Below are 20,198 nucleotides of genomic sequence, written 5' to 3'. Positions count from 1 at the left end.
GGAAAAAAGGAACAATAATAATGTACAAAAAAGACTGGAAGAGAATTTGAAGTATAGTATTACAGATTAATTTTGTATTGTATTTATTGTGTATAATGACACTTTTTAAAAGAAATGTACATTTAGTAAAACTGTAAATTAAACCTTGCTTCTTTTATGAAACTTTAAAGTAAATTAGTTTGGTTTTTTTATGTTTGGATTCCTCTGCGTGACTAGTAATGACAAACAGCTTTTTACGATAACCAGGAGGGTGTGTCCGCGGTGGAGAGTTTTTCCTCCATCAGACTGCCAGCAGGTGGTGCAGGAAAGTGGAATCAGATCTGGTTTGTCAGCTTCACGGCCCTAAAGGAGTAACGGTGCCATCATCTGTAAATAAACGGCGTGTTGTTGCACATTCAGTCTAAAAACATGGGAGTCTAACATGAGGTCACGTGACTTTCAATGTGCATAAATATGTTACGTCATTAAGAAAATAGCAACTCTGAAATTATTTTTCACACCCCCTCCTTTTTGATAGATCCACGCCCTCTGGGCGCAGTTCAACTCATCCATGTGTGCAGAAAGTTAGAGCTGCCCTTAGTTCTGCTAGGCATCGCTGTAGAAGGAGGAGGTCTGTTAAAGAGTCCAAGAGGGAGGGAGGAAGAGCAGCCTCACTGTGCTGAACTTGAGTTCCTCCAGCTAGCAGATCTGGAGCTCATCTGAAATGTTTTAAACCCTGGAGAAGAAGGATCCGCTGTAATCCAGCTGTGTTGACGCTCCACACAGGGCTCCTATTCGCTGGTGGAGGTACACCCGTACGTGTAGCAGCTGCTCCTCCAAAGCAAGTTTGTTTGTGTTTTTGAACATATTTTCTAGACTCCAGGGACCGAAGGAGGAGAGGATCGAGGCGTGTGAAGAAAACAGGTAAATTCGGCCTCTTAATCTCCAAAACACTTGTCAGAGCTATTATTGCTCTGGGCTTATTTTCACAAAAACAAGCTTTGTTATGACAAAAAGTTCTATTTGTAATCTGAAAGTTGAGAGAAAACAAGACCTTCAGTGTTTGTATGATAAATAACAGTTATTTTACACATTTGTGTCTTTTTCCAGTTTATTTCTCACCATTCTTATAACGCAGAAGTGATTTTTCCTGATACTTGTTGCTCCGGCCGCCTGGAACTTTACTCTTCTTGTTCCAAATCCACACCAGTGTTGCAAGTGTGGTGCAGAAACCCACGAGGCATTTTCCATCATCTTTTAACTACAAGTTGATCTCTGAGTCCAAACCTGACTATAATTTCCTCATAAATCAGCTTCAGCTGAGCTGAACATTCGTCTGTGATGGCAACATTTAATGTTCCTCCAGAGTTCGCCATTTTAAAAAGATCTCATGGGTCTTATGACATGTCAGGACTGTGCTCCCTGTTCTCCTCTGGGCAGATCCTTTTTTTCCCCCCTTCTTAGCTGAAATGGGATTTGCAAGGGAAGTTCTTCACAGATGAGTTATCAGTCACTGACACGTATCTTATCTCTTTTCCTCAGGGTTATTCTGCGTCTCTAATGAGTTACGCCTCCATCTTTTTAGTCCAGCGTATCTAAATATGCAGTCAAAAAGAGTGAAATGTGTTTTTCCATCACTTCATTTTCTCATTTTGAGAGGAACTGCGGGGAATAAAAGAAATGTCTTTCTCAATTCACTGTAAAGAAATGAGCTGTGACTGTGCAAATCCTGACGCCAGGGTGGGTTTGCAAGTTTTCCAGCTTGAACACCAACTTTCCTCTCCAGGCATGCACTGACAATACTTGGCAGTCATTTGGTGGACTGAGTATTTTGTGCTCCAAAATTCCACATCCCTGCTCTAGAGCTTTGATCACCAACACAAATATTTCTTTTGATTTGCAGATTATCTCCTTTTTTCCATTTTTTTTTTTTTACCTTTGTATTTATTTTCCACCACGTTTCAGAGGCTAAAGGTTGGAACCACCTATCATTCCTTTTGGTGTGTGCAGAAAAGACCTCAAGGACAAGTGAGTAGCCTTTGTGTAAATACAGGAAACACCTGATGATTTTCCCTGATTCACCTAAAGGAAATTCTGATCCAGACAATAAGATTTTTTTTTCCACCCATGATCTCATTAGTCATAAAAAAATGTCACGCTGGGGGCGTAAAAACGTAAAGAAGGCGCCTGAGGTGATTCGAACTGTGACAGAAGGGCTGAAGTCTTTGTACCGCAAGAAGCTGCTGCCTCTGGAACAGTATTATGGTTTCCAGGACTTCCACTCTCCCAGTCTGGAGGATGCAGACTTTGACAACAAGCCCATGGTGCTGGTTGTGGGACAGTACTCCACTGGAAAGACCACGTTCATCAAGTAAGACCTTCCAGCTCTAAACCAAGCGTTTATTTGATGTTAGCTTTGTGCGTTCACAATTTAAACCTACCTGTGTGACTGACAGGTATCTGCTGGAGCAGGACATTCCTGGGAGCAGGGTGGGCCCTGAACCCACCACCGACTGCTTCACTGCCATCATGCACGGGGAGGTAGAGGGAGTCATACCAGGGAATGCCCTCATCGTAGATCCCAACAAGCCTTTCCGAAAGCTCAACCCATTTGGGAACACCTTTCTCAACAGGTGAGAGCAGAGGGAGTTTATCCTCAAGGCTTTATCGCGTTCCCACAGAGGGAGTCGGAGTTAGGTAGGAAAAGCGTTTCGCAAGAGGGAAGAAAGTTTGTGGAAAGTGTTAGGAATTTCATGCACTTGTGCCAAATTTCAGAGTGAGGAGTCACTTTCCTTATTTGTGGAAAAAACAGAGAAAGGGAGCGATGTGACCTGAGAGGGTGATGAAAGCAGGCGAGCTCTGATGTGAATTACAGAGCACATGATTTAAAACACAAGGTCAAAGGTCACAGGAGCCTCGGGGGGGGATTTTAAGCTGCAAACTGTTGGAGGGAAAGATTACAACAAAAACAAAACTCTTTCACACCAGCTTTGTTTTGCTGCACCGCCAGCTGCTCGTGCACGTTTTGGGAAAACCACTAGAAGTGTGGGGAAGCTCCTTCTACCGGGGCCCTATCTGCTGCCAGTTTGCCATGAGGGTCATGTTTGTGAGGGTTTGTTGCGTCTCTGCTTGCGTTGACTTCCTGTCCTGGGAAACGGTTGGGCTCGTTAAGCTCCTAAACCACAGGAAGAAGGGTTGTTGTTCTAAGCCTTGGATCGTTAGCAGATCTTATTGTTTGATTCTGGCAGTAAGGGTCATTTTCCTTCAGGAAGCCCCGAGCAGAGCGGGGCCGAGCTGTACACAATGGACCCTCGAGGGGAGGGACTGGTTGGAGGTCTACAAAGTAGTCAATACATTCCTTTGATCACGTTTGCCTTTTTAAAAAATAACGGTAAATAAATGTATTTTCTGAATAAACCAGATTCCAGTGTGCCCAGATGCCTAACCAGGTCCTGGAGAGCATCAGCATCATTGACACACCTGGGATCCTGTCCGGCGCTAAGCAGAGAGTGAGCCGAGGTGAGCGGGGTAAAAAAGGTGAGAGAGGGGAAGAAAGAGCGAAAGATGCATCCCTTGATCATCATCTCCACGCAAACTCATCTCATCTCGACACGCTCGGCTAATCCATGGAGCTGGTTCGCTGTAACGCTTGGCAGCAGGACACGAAAACATCTCGGCAGTCATAAATTCTTAATCAGCAACAGAAACAACTCAGGCAGAAATTCCAACAGCACATCTGGAGGAACACACTGTTGAGAAATTACTGCCATCATCAACTTCATCTTGCAACATTTTTCCATTTACCCATCTTCCTAGTAACCCGTATTAATTCAGTCTGCATGAGAAACTAATGGGTGAAAAGGTCAAGTCATTACAACTTGTTTGAGTCCGGTGATAATATAGCAGATTGTTTATATTTCCTTGGCTTCAATTTAGAAATATGCTGCTGAAAGTTTTCCTCCTCTGCTCCAGAGCAGCAGGGTGGAAGGAGCACTGCTCCTGGGGCTTGCCGGAATGAAAAGCGATGGTTTAAAAAAATAAACGTATCAATCTATTTTTGTTTTTATAGAAGCACATTTTTGGACATTTCAGGAATAACATTTGATTTAATAAATGAGACACAAAACTCGCCTTTTGCATTTTTTCTGGCTGCCACATGGGTCTCTACTGCCTCTGTAAAAGCTCCAAACATGAACAAAGAATGTTCACCCGTTTCCTGTCAGTAATTCATTTTAGAAAGTATGTGCCTTTATGTTCATTTATGTTTATGTTTATTTATTTAGCAGACACTTTTATCCAAAGCGACTTACAATTTATAACCTATAGGGCATGTTGTGATCTGTGGGGGAAACTGGAGTACCCGGAGAAAACCCACGCATGCATGGGGAGAAAACGCAACTCCACGCAGAAAGGCTGCAGCCGAGTTTCAAACCTGCAACCTTCGTGCTGCGAGGCAACAGTGCTAACCACTGCGCCACCATGCAGCCCCCAGGCCTTAAACAAGCCATTTCAAAAAGTCACATTTTGTGACAAACAGGGAAATTAGAATAGAACCACAAGCGAGAGAGACCCGCAGCTCTTCTCCAAGCCCCTCTCTGGTATCAGAGCTTCTCAGCCAATAGCAGCATGAGTGGGGGATGGGTAGGCGTGGCCAGCTCCAGGTTGTTTTCTTAAAGTGACAGAGCCCTGAAACGGCTCATTCTGGAAGGTACCAAAAATTTGAAGAATAAAACTGCTGAACTTGCTTTACGTGAGAGGGATTAAGAACTTCATAAACACAACTTAAGAAAATATAGCAGAACGTGTCTCATTTAAAAGCAAATAAAGACTTTAGAAGATTTTTCCTCCCATTCTGAATGCATCAGTGAGGTTCCAAGCTTTAGAACATTTTATAACATACTAGGAGTTTGAATTTGGATTTATAAATTTATCTGACTTTGCTCTGTTTCACCAGGCTACGATTTCCCGGCTGTGCTGCGCTGGTTTGCAGAACGCGTGGACCGCATCATCCTGCTGTTTGATGCCCACAAACTGGAGATATCAGATGAGTTCTCAGAGGCGATTGGGGCCCTGAAGGGCAACGAGGACAAGCTGCGTGTGGTCCTCAACAAGGCGGACATGGTGGGCACCCAGCAGCTGATGAGAGTCTACGGTGCTCTGATGTGGTCCCTAGGGAAGGTGTTCAACACCCCGGAGGTCCTGCGCGTCTATATCGGCTCATTTTGGTCAGAGCCACTGCTGGTTCCAGATAACCGTAAGCTGTTTGAGCTGGAGGAGGAAGATCTGTTCGCTGACATCCAAAACCTTCCTCGCAACGCAGCTTTACGCAAGCTCAACGACCTGGTCAAGAGGGCACGCCTGGTCAGGGTAGGTGATTCGTTTGGGTTTTGATTAACTGAGGGTTTCTGGAATGATTTGGAATGTTACTGTACTTTTCTTACAGGTCCACGCTCACATCATCAGCCATTTGAAGCAGGAGATGCCTTCTGTCTTCAGGAAAGACAATAAAAAGAAGAACCTGATCCATCAGCTGCCAGTTATCTACTCAAAGATCCAGCTGCAGTACAACATTTCTCCTGGAGACTTCCCTGACTGTGCCAAGATGCAGGTTTGTCCGAGCAACGAGTTTAGCTAAACATCTATTGGATTCTAGAACAAGTGGCTAATGCAGCATTATTGTTTTTAAAGGAACAACTTATGGTTCATGATTTCACCAAGTTCAAAACATTGAAGCCGAACCTGATGGCCGTCCTTGATGAGCTACTGTCCTCTGATATCGCCAAACTAATGCCCCTCCTGAGGCAAGAGGAGCTGGAAGCAGGCGATCAACCCGGCGTGCAGGGTGGTGCCTTCCTAGGGACCCGGGTTGGGCCCTTCAACGAGGGTGACCCCTTTGGCGAGGAGAACGGAGAGGGCTGTGAAGAGGAGGAGGACTGGGTGGTGACCAAAGACAAGCCCAAGTATGATGAAATCTTCTACAACCTCGCCCCCAATGAGGGGAAGCTGAGCGGCAACAAGGCCAAGGACTGGATGGTGAGCTCCCGTCTGCCCAACTCGGTGCTGGGTCGCATCTGGAAGTTGTCGGATGTGGACCGCGACGGCATGCTGGATGATGAAGAATTCGCCCTGGCCAGCCATCTGATTGAGGTGAAGCTGGAGGGGCACGGCTTGCCTCCTGAGCTGCCCTCCCGCCTGATCCCCCCCTCCAAACGCAGACAGAAGGGCTCTGATGCGTAGACACGCCTCCACTAGCTGTCTCACTCCAGATGCTGTTTGCGTCTGCTTTAACCCCTTCAGCACACACAACAACAGTATATTCACTACTCCTCCTTTGAGACTGTACCCCTGCACAGCTGAACATACTGTATTAAAACATGATGTGACCAGGCCTCCCACCTTTATTTTCTACCTTTGACTTCTGAAAATGTACCTTTTTTTATTTTTACATCGAGCTTCTGAGTTTAAGTCTTCTTGTGTTCTCTGATGGCTTCTGAGCTTGTTTTAGGAAGTGAATTTATAAAACTTTCTCCAAAAATAGATAAAAATTTTGTGAAACTGCTTCTTCTTTTCCTCGTTTGGCCTTTCAAAATAAAGACCGGCTTTCTTTAAAGCTTTTTTTTTGTTTAGCCATAAAGCAGCTCAAGTGTAATAACCTTTGTGCATTTTCACCTTGGTGCCTCACGTGAATTTGTGCAAACTTTTGTTGTTGTTGTTTTTGGGATTGTTGCTGTTTTCCATGTGCAGGAGCAACTTGCATGAATGAACTTTTAAACTAGACTGAATGACGGATTACTGACTACTGTGCACAGCTCCACGAACTGTTTGTATGTTAACTATTATTGCAAATAAATAAAGTTTCTTAACTGTGACACATATTGTGTGATGTGTTTTAATTTTAAATAGTAATTTAAATTTAAAAAGCCCCAAACCAACAGTTTTCCTTTCTCCGAGGCTGACTTGGTCACCTGGTAACAGGCCAGATAAACAGTGACTCACACTCGACCCTGCCAAGTCCCCATACCACCATTTTCCATCCGTCTCTCCTCGGCCTGCCGCTCACACACAGCCCATTTGTTCCCTCTCATGCTGGTTTACTGTTGCACCAACATTCCCGTCATCCCCGCCCGTGCCTCTTGTTTGGATTTTGGTGTAAATCTTTGCGGTATGAACACGAATGTGCATCCCATATGCAGCTGCGTGTGTTTCTTTTAAAGCGTTCCCAAATGGAGGGGCGGCCTCTGCGCCTCCTCGTTCCACTCCTCTGTGGAAAGAAACACAAACGAGGAACAGAAGCAATCCGGTCCTTTTCTCCTTGCTCTCTGGTTTACAGTGACTCACATGTGAGGAATGTGGAGGGTTGGTCTGGAGTTATTAATATCTCCTTTTCCTAGGGTCCGCTAAGTTTCTTCAGGATCTAAACACTGTACCTCTATGAAGGATCCCAGCAACATTCCTCACTTTAGAGAGCTCGGGCAAAGCCCTGGAAAACACCACACCCTCTCCAGGGAGTTGTGAAGGAAAAATGGGATTTTTAAATGACACAACTAACTAACATGCTGTTTTTATTGCTATATTTTTATGTCACATGCAGAAATGCTGGTTTGGAGAGCAGAGAGAGAAGATCCCGATCTGAACAAAGAACCTCTGTTCCACAAACTGTGCTGAGTCATAAATCATTTAAATCATGGAGGGTGAAGCCGCCTTACAGATTACAGCAGACGAACCTCACAGACTCTAGAGATCCCCAACTCCAAAGCTTACTCAACAAAACCGGGGTCTCCTTGTACGTCACCGGCTGTTTTTGAGGGGAATTCCTCTCTGGGAAGCTGAGGTGGAAGAAAGAACAGAGGCCATCTGCTCTGGAGAGGAGTGACCTCTGCTGGATGCAGGATTCCTTGTTTAGTTTGCAGCTGCTAATGGCACCCAGCAGGCAGGAAGGGACATGTAAGTAGAGAAAATACCTGTCTTTATTGCTATTCACATTCAGATATATTGTATTTTGCACAAAAAGATGTGTGGTTGAATTTTTATGGGGTGCAATTTGTAAAGTCGATATTTTATAGCAGTATTTTGGGTTATTTAACGCATCAGAAGAAGAAAAAATGGGAGTTCCTTTTTCAAACTCAAGATTTTTAGCGTGTTATTCCTACATTTAAAAATGTTAAAATTCCTAAGCTAAATATTTAATTTGGAGTTAAATATTTATTTTACAAATAAAAATATTTAGGTCAGAACTAAATTTTTCAATTACTTACTATTTAATTTGGAGCTAAGCATTTAGATTACAAACTAAATAATTAGCTCCAAATTAAATATATTTTCCAAAATAAATATTTTGCTCTAAATTTCCCGAATAAATATTTAGATACCAGCTTAATAATAAATTTGGCGCTGAACATTTAGTTTGCAAATTCAATTTTTAGATATGGCCCCATAATATATATTTAACTGGGATCTAAATACTTATTTTGAAAACCAAAAATTACGCATTTAGTTAGTGAATACATTTTTATTTTACATACTAAATATTGACCTAAATATTTCAGTTGTAAAATGAAGAATTACCAATAAATCAAATATTTCTTTTGCAAACAAAATGTTCAATTCAATTCAGGTCAAATTCAAAGATACGTTATTGATCCCAGAGGGAAATTAGAGTTTCAGTACACACAATTCAGAGATCAGACATACATAGGCAAAGACACATGACAAGAATTGATGACTGTGGTCATTCGCAACCCTGAGTCGAGAGGGTTACATGAGGATTGGTTCAGGTGGAGGAAAAAAAGGTCAGACCCAAATATTTTGGTCATAAAATAAATATTTAACTCTAAATGAAATATTAGCTTGCTAAAAAAATATTTAGTTCAATTATTTAATATTTATAAATGTATGAATAACATGGTGAAAATATGACTGAAAAATAAACTCCATTTTATTTCTCTTATGAGAGGCTAAATAACCCAAAATACTGCTAAGATAATAATAATAATAATAATAATGCATTGAACTTATATAGCGCTTTTCAAGACCCCCAAAGACGCTTTCACACACTCTCACATTCACACACTGCTAGTGATGGTAAGCTACTTGTAGCCACAGCTGCCCTGGGGAGGTCTGACAGAGGCAAGGCTGCCATTTGGCGCCGTCGGCCCCTCTGACCACCACTAACACAGGCAAGTTGGGTGAAGTGTCTTGCCCAAGGACACAACAGCAGGATATCCCTGGCAGGAGCTGGAATCGAACCCATGACCCTCCGATCATGAGGCAACCCGCTCTACCACCTGAGCTACAGATATGACTGTTTGACTTCACAAATGTCACCCCATAGATTTATGGAAAAGCTTATGTGAAGATTTAAAATAAAAATGTAAAACAAAAAATTATATTATAGGATAGAAAATATGAGGAATTTGTTGGACAGTATGGGATTGCGATGATTGGGGTTGCGTTAGTTTGGATAGTTTCGTGTCATCGTTAAATGGAGATCGTGGGAATGTAATCATTATTATATTTTTTGGTAAATATGGAAGTATGTTGGTACATTTTGATAGTGAAGGATGTAGGGATATGAAGAGATATTTTTAAACGACCATACGAGCACAGATGGTAGGCAGGTAGAAATAAACATATATCAGTTAAAATAATTCTAATTTCACACATACTGTTTGAATTAGCTTTACACCTACTTCTTTTCAGACTATGTTGTTTGTATTTGCCTCACTATTTTTGAGTGTTGATTCAAATATAAAGGAGGGAAGTAAAAATGATCCTGTAATATTTATTTTAGATTCTTAAGGAAGGAAATACTAATAAATACTAGATTTTGAAGTTATTTAAATTTATTTTATTTTTTTTAGCAGATTAAAAAAAATCTGTCATAACCTGACAGATTTGACAGTCTACATTTAAAGGAATTTTTTTCAAAAATCAACAAATTTTTTCATGTCAGAATATTGAAAATAAAAATGATTCTACAAGAAAAGCATCTCTTAACCATATTTACTTGTGTTCTAACAACATATCAAATCTGCTGGAGATTTTAAGTGTTTAACTTTTCTTATCTTTACTTGGACTTTAAAATCGCAGACCTATAGCGGCAGCAAAGCTCAGCACAATCATGTATTCATCCAGTTAAAAAATCACATTCTATCAAAACTGTAACTTTTTTTTAAATTTAATTTGGTTTAATTATTTAAAAGTTTAACTGCTAACGCTCTGTAAATAGTCACAGCCACAGAAAGCATTGACATTTATTTAAAAGTTGAAAAACGATGTCAAAAATAGACGTGTAGTACACAGTTGAGTTGAAAACATGTCTTTAGAGAGCATAAACATTTATTTTTGTATTTTTAGAACAGCCTGAACAAAGAAAACCCAACAGTAAGCCTGCTGTTCTCCACTTAAACAACATTTTTAAAGATTTTTTTGGGTGGAAAACATTTATCTTTCACGTCTGTCTCACGCTCCTAAAAGATAAAGCACTCGTAACTTTTCACTAAATGCTAGAAAACATGAAACTTTGACCAAAAACATAAAAGTTACTTCCTCCAACAGAAAATGTCTGCGTCTCAAAGGAGATTAGAAGTTGAAGTGGTTTTTGATGTCTTTGATCTGCTTCATCATGTCACCGATTTGCTGTCCCTGCTCTCTCAGGACGTCCTGAACAACCTTCTTCTGTTGAGCGTTGAGTGACACTGTCATCCTAGCTGAAGACATGTCCTTGTCCACTTGTTTCTGCTGGTACTCCATCTTCATGTTCACCTGCCGGATGCAATTATCCAGGTGTTTTAGCTGATCGTTGATGGTCTGCAGCTCCTTCTTCATGTCCTTCTCACTGTTGGACAGGATGGGCAGTTGGCTTTGCAGGCTGCACAACACCTTCTTAACTCGGTTCATGATGGTTTCTTGGCGATACTTGGCATCTTCGTACTTATCAGCCAACCTCTCTGCCGCCTCTCTCAGAGTCTTCTTCTCCTCTCTGCACAGAGTGAACTCCTCCTGCTGCTTGTTCTTCTGCTCTCGCAGAAGCTTCACCCTCCTCTGCATCTCCTCGCAAGCCATGTCCTGCTTTAGAATGTACTCCTCGCGGAAGACCTGTGTGGCCCTACTGAGAAGCTGCAGACACTCTGCAGGTGGAGGTGATGTGTCCTTATCGCCTGCCTTTAGCACAAGGGGATTAGTGGAGCCACGTGTCAAAATGTTGCGGATATGCTGCTCGAAGGAGTCGTTGGCGAGCCCACGCAGAGGTGAGCTGATGGAGCCAGGAACTGGGTGGGAGCAGAGCAGTGGAGGGGAGGGTGGACGGATGGAGCTTAGAAGGGGCAACATGATGCACTCGAACATGGCAGTGACGCAGATCATTGTGGCGCCCAAGGAAAGGTCGGAGACTATTAAAAAGCCACGAACCGGAGCCGACTGGCTGGTTAGCAGCGGTCTGGTGCAGAGAATGTGCTCCACGATGCAGCGCTTCTCTGCAGCCAGCTCCTGGAGACTGTCCTTGTCCTCCTCGCTGGACTGAAGAAACTTCTGCATTTTGTTGACCCATATGAGCCCAACACTGTGAACTCCGGCTTCGTGGGTGCAGTGGTACCTCTGCTGACACAGGGGGTCTTGGTGCAGACGAATTGGACAGGTGAAATCCAACTCTTGAGGCTCTTCGTCTTCCCTTGAAGCTACTTTGAGAGTGAGCTCAAGCTCGACACATTCAAACACGTAAAGAGCCGGTACCGCCTCTGTGCCTCGGATCCACTTCTCCACAGCCCCTGCCTCGTCTTCCTCCTCAGACTCCAGCACTACGCAGTGATACAGAGTCCCCGTCTCTGTGGCGATCACCAAGATGCTGGGGGCACACTGCAGGCACAGGATGGCACAGGCGTCATAGCCATAGTTATCCTCGGCTGCCGGATACATAGGGAGGGGTCCAGCCGGTTTACTCACACTCAGACCGTTCGTCTGACCAGCGTAGCTCACGTAGGTTTCCCCGTTTTCATACAAAACGTACAGAGGGTAAACCAGCTGATTTTTGGGAATCTGGGCTGCCACCTTTCGAGGAGGGGATGAAACCGGCCCAAAGTCAAAGGCCACAGCTATCTCTCCCAGAGATGCAGCATAGGACCGAACCGGATGCTGTGAGCTGCAGTCATCCTCTGACTGCGACAGCTGCAGAACTTTAGCCGGCGTCTGAGGCGACTTCAGACCGTAAAACCTGATGGTGTTGTCTGATGTGAGCAACACAACATGGGGCTCGTCGGTCTCGCTCGGGTACCACGCAGCTTGTCGCAGACTCACCGACGGTGAACTGCTGAAGAAGCGTTCCGCCACCGGGATGGTCTTGCAGTTGATTTTGTCCCGTCCTCCTTCAAACTCGGACCTCTTGCCCCATCGCTGAGGGAGCTCCAGAACCGAAATGCCCCGCTGTCCGACCAGCGCGACGTGATGCTGCACTGGGCTCACATACACCTGGCACACATCGAACAGAGGAGGGTTGATGCAAAGCAGCGTCTGAAACTTCCCGCTTTCACTATCAGAGTTCAGCTGCCTCAGGTTGGTCGTGTAAAAAACGCGTTCAGCGTTGTCCCACACGAAAAAGTCCCCGCCCAGACAAAACGTAAGATTTTTAGCGACTTCTCTTTCATTTGACCTGGATTCCAAATCCAGCGTCTCTCGTAGTTTTCTGAAAATTGTGTGGTTTGGCAAGTTGTTCAGCCACCGTTCTGCGCCGAAGGCCGCCATCTTGATCAAATGTGGGACTGGTGCCGTCTCAAGAGGGAGCTATGGTAACGGGTGTTTCACGACAGCCGTTAAACGGGAGCCAATGTCGAACATTTTGCAGAATCACCATGGCGTTGAAAGAGACTGCTGGGTTGTATGAGACTCTAAAAGCTGAATGGAACAAGAAAAATCCAAACCCGAATAAGTGTGGAGACCTTTTGAGCAAGCTCAAGGTGACACGTTTGTTAATGTTTTCGTTGTTAATTTTTTAAACCGTACAAGTTGAATCTGTAACACGTCCTACTCTCAAACTATAGTGGTATTAGCAAACGTAGCTCAGTACGCTAACAGCCTAGCTAGGCTAATTCGATGTTCTAAAGCGCCGTATACGTTTAATGAGGGATTACTGTTTACATGGTTTATGCTTTTATTTGAGTTTTAATTATTCGGATATACATTGCAGTTTGCGTTATTAGACATTTTCATAGTTTTGAGCTTTTTAAGCGACAGTCTCTGAACACGGATCATTTGTTGTAGCTAACGTTAGCATCAGTTTTACATTGACATTCATCTGGATACTTTTTAATATAGTTTTTATTTATCTTTATTTAACAACTATTGTCAGACAGTTCGTTAGAATGACTGTAAATGTTATATCTAATGTTAATTTGTACTGAATTCTGGTGGAAATGCACCCAATCAACAAAGTACTTACATAAAGTACTATTTAAATAAGTTTTTAAGCAATGCATTAATCTTTATACAGATATTTATGTCAATCTGAAATACAGATGTACAGCAGTTTCATTCTCTTGTTGATTCTGGTCATACTTTCACTTGCATCTTTGTCAAATAATTAAGAGATGACAATGAATTATATTTATTATTCTGTTACTACCCACACATGTCACTGTCATCTAACCGAAAAGTGCTTCTCTGATCCACTTTTCTTTAATTATTTTATTCCCTGTTTTTACAGGTTTCTCTACTGGAGCTGAATTTTTTACCTACCAAAGGATCTGGTATCACCAAGCAGCAGCTTATTTTAGCTCGTGAGTAAAACCTATTCAGACGTTATTAGTAATGCCTGTATAGTAAAACTGTACATGTGTAACTTCAAACTTATGGTGTTTCCAGGCGATGTCCTTGAGATCGGAGCTCTGTGGAGCATCCTCAAGAAAGACATTCCATCTTTTGAGAGATACATGGCTCAACTGAAATGTTACTACTTTGATTACAAGTAATACACTTTTTTGTGTGCTGTGAACATTTTATACCTAATGGTTTCTTTTAACATACTTTTGTGTGTGTGTGTGTGTGTGTGTGTGTCATCTAGAGACGAGCTGCCTGAAGCTGCCTACATGCACCAGTTACTTGGGCTGAACCTTCTCTTCCTGCTCTCACAGAATCGTGTGTCTGAGTTTCACACAGAACTTGAGAGACTGAGTGCACGAGATATTCAGACCAACGTGTACATCAAACATCCCGTTTCCTTAGAGCAGGTGCTGTTATTTACACGCTTGGACTAAACACAAACTTAAAATGTTAAAAAATGCAAAAATTTTATGAAACAATTAGGTCAAATGGGTACAAATAAAAATATTAGCTGTTTTTACACATATACTACCTTTCTAATTTGGACATGTGGCGTGACTGTATTACAGATCAGCATGCCAGTTATCAGCTGATATATTTACACTGACTTTTTTATTTATTTTTTCCACTTGATGAGTCCCCTTCAGTTAAAGGCCAAGTTCACTAAGAAGTGGGCTGAATGTGATGATGGTCATCTACTCCTATTTCCTGTATTAGGCACCGTTTAGAAAATACACAAGGAAATGCTCAGATTAAAAAAGCTAGTCAGATCTGCGTCACACTGAAAATTAGTATTTATGGCAAAACGACTCATGACAGGGAAGGCTGATGTTTTTTTAGCATCCAGGAGAGAGCAGAGCGAGTCTTGGCTTGTAGAAGCTAACCGCTAGCATGAGCAACTCCACAAAACGGCAGAACTCCTGTTATTTATAACGATAAAACATCATGTTGCAAAGAAAACAGAGTCTGTGGTAAAGTCGTGCTGCTGTTATCCAATCAGAGATGAGATGTTCGAATATCAAGAAATAAGAGTCAAGTCAAGGGATGTTTCTCAATGTCAAGGCGCCTTGCCTTGCGAGGCAATGTCTTGCGAGGCCAGGCGCCTTGCTTACGAGGACACTGTCCTTCCTTGGTCAAAGAAAACGTTTAAATGGAACAGACTTGCATCACGTGACCGCAGCTTCCACGGCGGTCACGTGATGTCATGTGACAAGGAAGATAACGTTATATTTTATATGTATTAGTTTCAATATAAATATGAAACAAGCCTTTTACTTTTTAAATTGTGTACATGTTTATTAAACTAAAAATATTACTGAGTTACTACCCGCTAGCCACCGAAGCTGCAACTACTAAGTAACTAACCAACAATGGATAAATTCTTTGGATCTAAAAAAACATTTTAAATTAGCTGACTTACTTTTAAACTTGAAAATTGTCCCCGAAGTAGCTGCCGGCTTCTGATGCGCCATCTTTTAGAAAATACCGCGGTGTATTGTGGGTAATTTTTGACCAAGGCTAGGCTACAAGACACCTCCCGTGTATCCTTGCTCAGCTAGCTAAACGGCTAACAAACGGAGAACACACACCTCAGTAGAACATGAACATTGGAACCGATAGGAACACGTCTTGGCGGCTCCTGATGACGTATCTCCTAGGCAACCGGGGTGGGGCCAAGACATCAAGGCAAGGTTCCTTGACATTGAGAAACACCCAAGATCCTGCAGTGTTCTGCGCCGGTTCACTCCTACTTCCTGAAACAGGAGCGCCAGGGCTTTTTTTCCCCACAGAACGACTCGCAAGGTGTTTATTTATACTAGAAGCCAAGTAAACTTGGTCTTTAATGTGAATCAGAAGTTTCATCCACTAATCTTCACATGCTGTAGTAAGTTTTGCATTCTGTACCAATCAGGACTTTTTCCCATTTATTTAAAAACTTCCACTAGAGAATTATTCTGAAAAATTCAAGTCTGAATGAAAAAGGCAGAGAAGCCCCGAAGATAATTCAGCAAAAATGACTTGAAGGTTTTGTTTAGATTTTGTGTTTTGCTGACAACGTCTGAAAACGCTAATTTTCATCTCTCCATTTGTGCTATTTCAGTACTTGATGGAGGGAAGCTACAACAAAGTATTTCTGGCTAAAGGCAATATCCCTGCTGAGAGTTACACCTTTTTCATTGATATTCTGCTTGATACCATTCGGTAAGAATCAACATTCTTAGTATAACTGCTGTAATTTCTGTTTTTATGAATCGTTTATTTATTTATTATTGTCTCTAAGGTTCTTCTGTATGTGTTATGATAAATCTAGTCTGTTTTAAGTTGCATATAATTATAATTCTTATGTAATGCTAATATCATAGTGAGTTGTAGACAATTCATTGTCTTCCTAAATAAAAAAGTGAATGTTGAAATTAATTGAAAATTGTCTATTGGCTCAGGTGGAATAGTGGCATTAATTATCTCAACATTTGGCCCTAAAATAACATTATTTCAAATAGAAAGTGGCCATTTAAACTAATAAAAGATGTCCCACTGTTTTTGGTGTCTAACTTGAAAAAGAAATGATTGTTTTTAATTTGCAGGGATGAGATTGCCGGTTGCATAGAGAAGGCGTATGAGCAGATCCAGTTCAGTGAAGCTACCAGAGTGCTTTTCTTCAACTCTCCTAAAAAGATGACCGAGTATGCCAAGAAGGTGATGATTCTTATTTAGGAGAATTTTATTTCATTTATCTATTTTCCTTCAGTTTGTTTTATTTTAGGAACAGTTCTAATTTTTTAATGAAAAAATTCTGATGTTAAATGTTAAGTTTATGAAATGTAAATAAAACACTTTTTTTAATTAAATGAAATTCCTTCTCATACTGCATTGTTGGTTCTTTTTTAAAACACAGAAAAGTTTTTTTTTTTACCTTGCTGACAGTTTTGTTCGCGGCTGGAAACTTCCTCAGAGCTGACGCTGATGGTGGCATCACGGACTAACTGAGTAGGAAGTGATGCCACCATCAGCGTCAGCTCTGAGGAAGTTTCCAGCCGCGAACAAAACTGTCAACAAGGTAAAAAAAAAAAGAAACCTTTTCTGTGTTTTTAAAAAAGAACCAACAATGCAGTTAGAAAAGCAACACTGCAAGAACATACCAAAGAAATTCCTTCTCATACTTTTGCAAACAAATGAAAGGCCAAATAACTGAAGCTGCCTGACTTGTTTGATTGCAGAGAGGATGGACTCAGAACACAGATGGCTGCTACACCTTCACCAGTCAGCATCAGCGAACAGAAGAAGTGACCATACCCTCCACGGAGCTGGCACAGCAGGTCATCGAATACGCACGACAGCTGGAAATGATTGTGTAATCCGCCCCCAGGAACACTCAACCGTGTACAGACGCACTCGGATAAACACGCCACCGATCCAGGATGCACCCAGTCAGCTCAAACACTGTTTCACCAAAGGATGCGACTTCTTCTATTACCAGGGTGGATGATTTATGTTCCATAACTCAAAATTAATTAAAAACGTGTTCCTCCAGTTTTCTAAAATATATCTGCTGGTTCTTGTATTTTTTTTTTTTTTTCTTTTCACTTTCAAATGTGGAAAAGCAACCGCAACCCATCTGTCTTTATTGGAGAAATGATAAGGGTTTCATTAATTATCCTTTTCCAAGATATTTCTGTTCTAAATTAAAGGTAGCATTAAAAATATTGAGATTACGACTTGAGACCCAACAATTACCAAAAAACTTTGGACTTAGTCATCACCTACAGTCATCTTTATCTTTTAATAGCATTTGTATACAGAGTTCAGTCCTTAATCCTGGTTTTTATCCACAATTAAAACATTTGTCGTTAAAACTTGTTTGTTTTCTCCACTTGGTTTTCTGATGCAGTTCTTTGCAATAAATGATTTTCAAAAGGAGAATCTTTTAATGATAGTTTTTTTACTCAGTTGACCTTTTTTAAATTTATGCATTTTGTTTAGCTTATTTTTAAATTCTGGATAGTTATTCCTCCACTTTTGTCCATTTTTATGCCAAGTGTGCTGCAGTTTTGGTGTTTTTATAGCAAATTTAGTATAATTTTAATTTGTTCATTTCAGACAATTAGTGGGTTAAACCAGACATCAGTCGCTCTTTTTCAATAAGGTGAGCAAATCAAGTGAAATGATGAAAGTATAATTTTTAAATGGAAGGAAATGATGGCATCTTCATTCTACCTCAGGCAAATTGTTTTTGTGGATAAATGAAACTTCCCTGTGCACACTTGTCAGGGAACAGCAGTCTTTTCCTAAGATGTGAAATTTGGATTTATGATTTTTGAATGGTTTTAATTACATCTCTGATTTAGCAGAAGCTGCTCAGTAATTTTTACAGCTGAAATCAGATGTGCGTTACTTTTGAAACGGTATAAAAATGCTGATTTAAACAACACAATTCTGCTTTTAATTTCTTAAGAGTGATTAATCCACATGATGTCATAATCTTAGCCTTAGCTTTCCCAATTTTTACAGTCATCCTGGGCTCACTTTGAGAGATTTTCAGAAAAAGAAAATATACATCTTCATATTTAAATTTTTTATCTATGGAGTTTTACTTTGATCTTTTTTTTTTTCTAAGTTTTGATTCAGAAAACCTTTTGGACCATCTAAATGCTAACTAGTTTTACTTTACAACAATTCCGCATAAAACCTACCAAGTCTGGTAGAGTGAAAATTGTCAGGAGTTAAAAAACAGCCGGAGTCCAAAGAAAAACTTTAAAAAACTTTAAAAATGCCCTCAAACTATCAGTTGTAGCGTACCAAATGGCCAAGTATTTCATCAAAATGACCAGAAGTTCACTTTTAACTTATAGACCATAGTTATACATTCAGGCCCCTCTGGCTCATGGTACCGATATGAGTTTCTATGAACTTAACCCAATATTCTTAACTTATCCTGTGGTGTATCAACACATCAAGACGCTGCAGTCAGAAGACACAAAACTTGATCAAATTCTTTGAATAAGGTTTATCTTATGGCTCATAAAATGATTTTATAAGTTTTATATATTTTGTTGAATTGACAATATGTTTAAATCCTAAGTGTTATATGACGTTTCCAATACTTTATAGTAATGAATGATGGTTTATCATGAATGTTTTATTCCTGTAATGACTTATTTCCGATTTTAAATGACACCAGATTAGTAACTGTTGAATTTAATGTTAATCCATCAGTATATTAACACAATATCATTATGAATGTTTAAAACATTTACTTCACATTAATGTTTAATAAGATTTTACTTCACATGAAGAAATAATCTGTCTTAAGTGTTTAGAGAAGGGAGTGATGTCTGAGGTATTTTGATACCGCCCACTTTAACTTGTCAAATTCTGATCCGTCCAAATTGATAAACAATAGTTAATAAAAGTTAGTTCACTTATGGCCAATGGGGTAAGCAACGCACAAGGAGCCATGGTACATCTTGCTAGCAGACCCTGGTAGCATCTTAAGGCCGGTGATAATTTAATTCAAAGGGAACTACAACCTTTGAGATTCCAGGAGCCAATCCATCCGGTGACCGCACCAACCTGGCTGCCTTTCCTCCGGACCACCGAGAGCTTCCAACATGGGTATCGTAGATTGCACGATGGCGTCGGATGGTTTTAATTAACAGCTTGATAAACCATACTGTCAGACTGATGTTACAACCCAGACATCACAAATTTCTAAGACACTTTATAAGGTTTTGCTACACAACATCTTAGCTTACATTCCATCATTTCATTCATTGTTATCTTGTCCAACCCTCATTCATCTCAATTTGTTCATTAGTTTAGAAATATAGTCTTACATTCATTTTTATAAACTATATTCTTGACTCTGTGCGAATTATTATGAAGTGTGTGTTTCTCTGAATAGTTCAAAGAACCTAAATTAATATTTAATCAAATATTCAAAGACCAATAAGGTTGATAATTCATATTTATATGGAATATCACATCATGTTGATCATTCAGTAAAAGTAACCACTTCCATCACTTAAAATGATTTGAATGAAAATTTAAACTGGGGCTAAACCTTTACACAGCTAATCCAGATTTAAAAACTATTCTGATTAAATAAAGCTCAGAATGTGGATTATTTAGTCAATGTAATTCAATGGAAAGAAGAGATAATTTGACATTTAAACTGCTAAAAGATTAAAATAGGCCAATTATGAACCCACAAATAAAAAAGTGAACTCTAATGTTGTCTAATGTTAATATAAAAACTATACCATAATGTTTCATTTTGTAATAATTTAATAATAAAATATAAATAAAATTGGCTCTTTCCACATGTAGATCGTCCACCAGGGGGCAGCCGAAATGACAGGTTAATGACAAAGTTGCTAATTCTAATACCTCATCTGGATCCTCTAAATTCA

At 40.6% G+C, this 20,198-nt stretch overlaps 3 protein-coding genes across 4 annotated transcripts; 2 read left to right on the top strand and 1 right to left on the bottom strand.

Annotated features, from left to right (window-relative positions):
* Positions 1-578: 578 nt before the first annotated feature.
* ehd2b (EH-domain containing 2b) lies at positions 579-6,848 on the top strand. 2 transcript variants are annotated; one of them, XM_015951260.3, is made up of 8 exons: positions 579-903; positions 1,945-2,007; positions 2,120-2,350; positions 2,436-2,612; positions 3,401-3,498; positions 4,934-5,346; positions 5,423-5,587; positions 5,668-6,848. In XM_015951260.3, exons 3-8 carry the CDS (start codon positions 2,130-2,132, stop codon positions 6,214-6,216), a joined length of 1,623 nt encoding a protein of 540 aa, XP_015806746.1. In that variant the 5' UTR covers positions 579-903; positions 1,945-2,007; positions 2,120-2,129; the 3' UTR covers positions 6,217-6,848. The 2 variants fall into 2 exon arrangements, with proteins under 2 accessions (XP_015806746.1, XP_015806745.1); XM_015951259.3 differs by having other exon boundaries at positions 3,401-3,516.
* Positions 6,849-10,218: 3,370 nt separating this feature from the next.
* Positions 10,219-12,745, bottom strand: nup88 (nucleoporin 88). The gene has a single exon (XM_015951261.3). The coding sequence runs from the start codon at positions 12,712-12,714 to the stop codon at positions 10,561-10,563; it is 2,154 nt and encodes a 717-aa protein (XP_015806747.1). The 5' UTR covers positions 12,715-12,745; the 3' UTR covers positions 10,219-10,560.
* Positions 12,746-12,770: 25 nt separating this feature from the next.
* psmd8 (proteasome 26S subunit, non-ATPase 8) lies at positions 12,771-17,709 on the top strand. The gene is made up of 7 exons (XM_015951262.3): positions 12,771-12,926; positions 13,673-13,745; positions 13,831-13,933; positions 14,030-14,195; positions 15,890-15,990; positions 16,374-16,485; positions 17,007-17,709. The coding sequence occupies exons 1-7, from the start codon at positions 12,822-12,824 to the stop codon at positions 17,142-17,144; spliced, it is 798 nt and encodes a 265-aa protein (XP_015806748.1). The 5' UTR covers positions 12,771-12,821; the 3' UTR covers positions 17,145-17,709.
* Positions 17,710-20,198: the final 2,489 nt, after the last annotated feature.

Source organism: Nothobranchius furzeri, chromosome 13 (genome assembly GCF_043380555.1).
Source record: "Nothobranchius furzeri strain GRZ-AD chromosome 13, NfurGRZ-RIMD1, whole genome shotgun sequence".
Lineage (NCBI taxonomy): Eukaryota > Metazoa > Chordata > Actinopteri > Cyprinodontiformes > Nothobranchiidae > Nothobranchius > Nothobranchius furzeri.
This window is presented reverse-complemented; position numbering and strand designations above follow the sequence as displayed.

Bases quoted from the DNA above. Each gene is read 5' to 3' on its own strand.
- psmd8 (XM_015951262.3), top strand. From the start codon at position 12,822: ATGGCGTTGAAAGAGACTGCTGGGTTGTATGAGACTCTAAAAGCTGAA. The intron at 13,746-13,830 runs GTGAGTAAAACC...TGGTGTTTCCAG, and splicing joins GCAGCAGCTTATTTTAGCTC to GCGATGTCCTTGAGATCGGA. The intron at 13,934-14,029 runs GTAATACACTTT...TGTGTCATCTAG, and splicing joins TGTTACTACTTTGATTACAA to AGACGAGCTGCCTGAAGCTG.
- nup88 (XM_015951261.3), bottom strand. From the start codon at position 12,714: ATGGCGGCCTTCGGCGCAGAACGGTGGCTGAACAACTTGCCAAACCAC.
- ehd2b (XM_015951259.3), top strand. From the start codon at position 2,130: ATGTCACGCTGGGGGCGTAAAAACGTAAAGAAGGCGCCTGAGGTGATT. The intron at 2,613-3,400 runs GTGAGAGCAGAG...TGAATAAACCAG, and splicing joins GGGAACACCTTTCTCAACAG to ATTCCAGTGTGCCCAGATGC. The intron at 5,347-5,422 runs GTAGGTGATTCG...CTTTTCTTACAG, and splicing joins AGAGGGCACGCCTGGTCAGG to GTCCACGCTCACATCATCAG.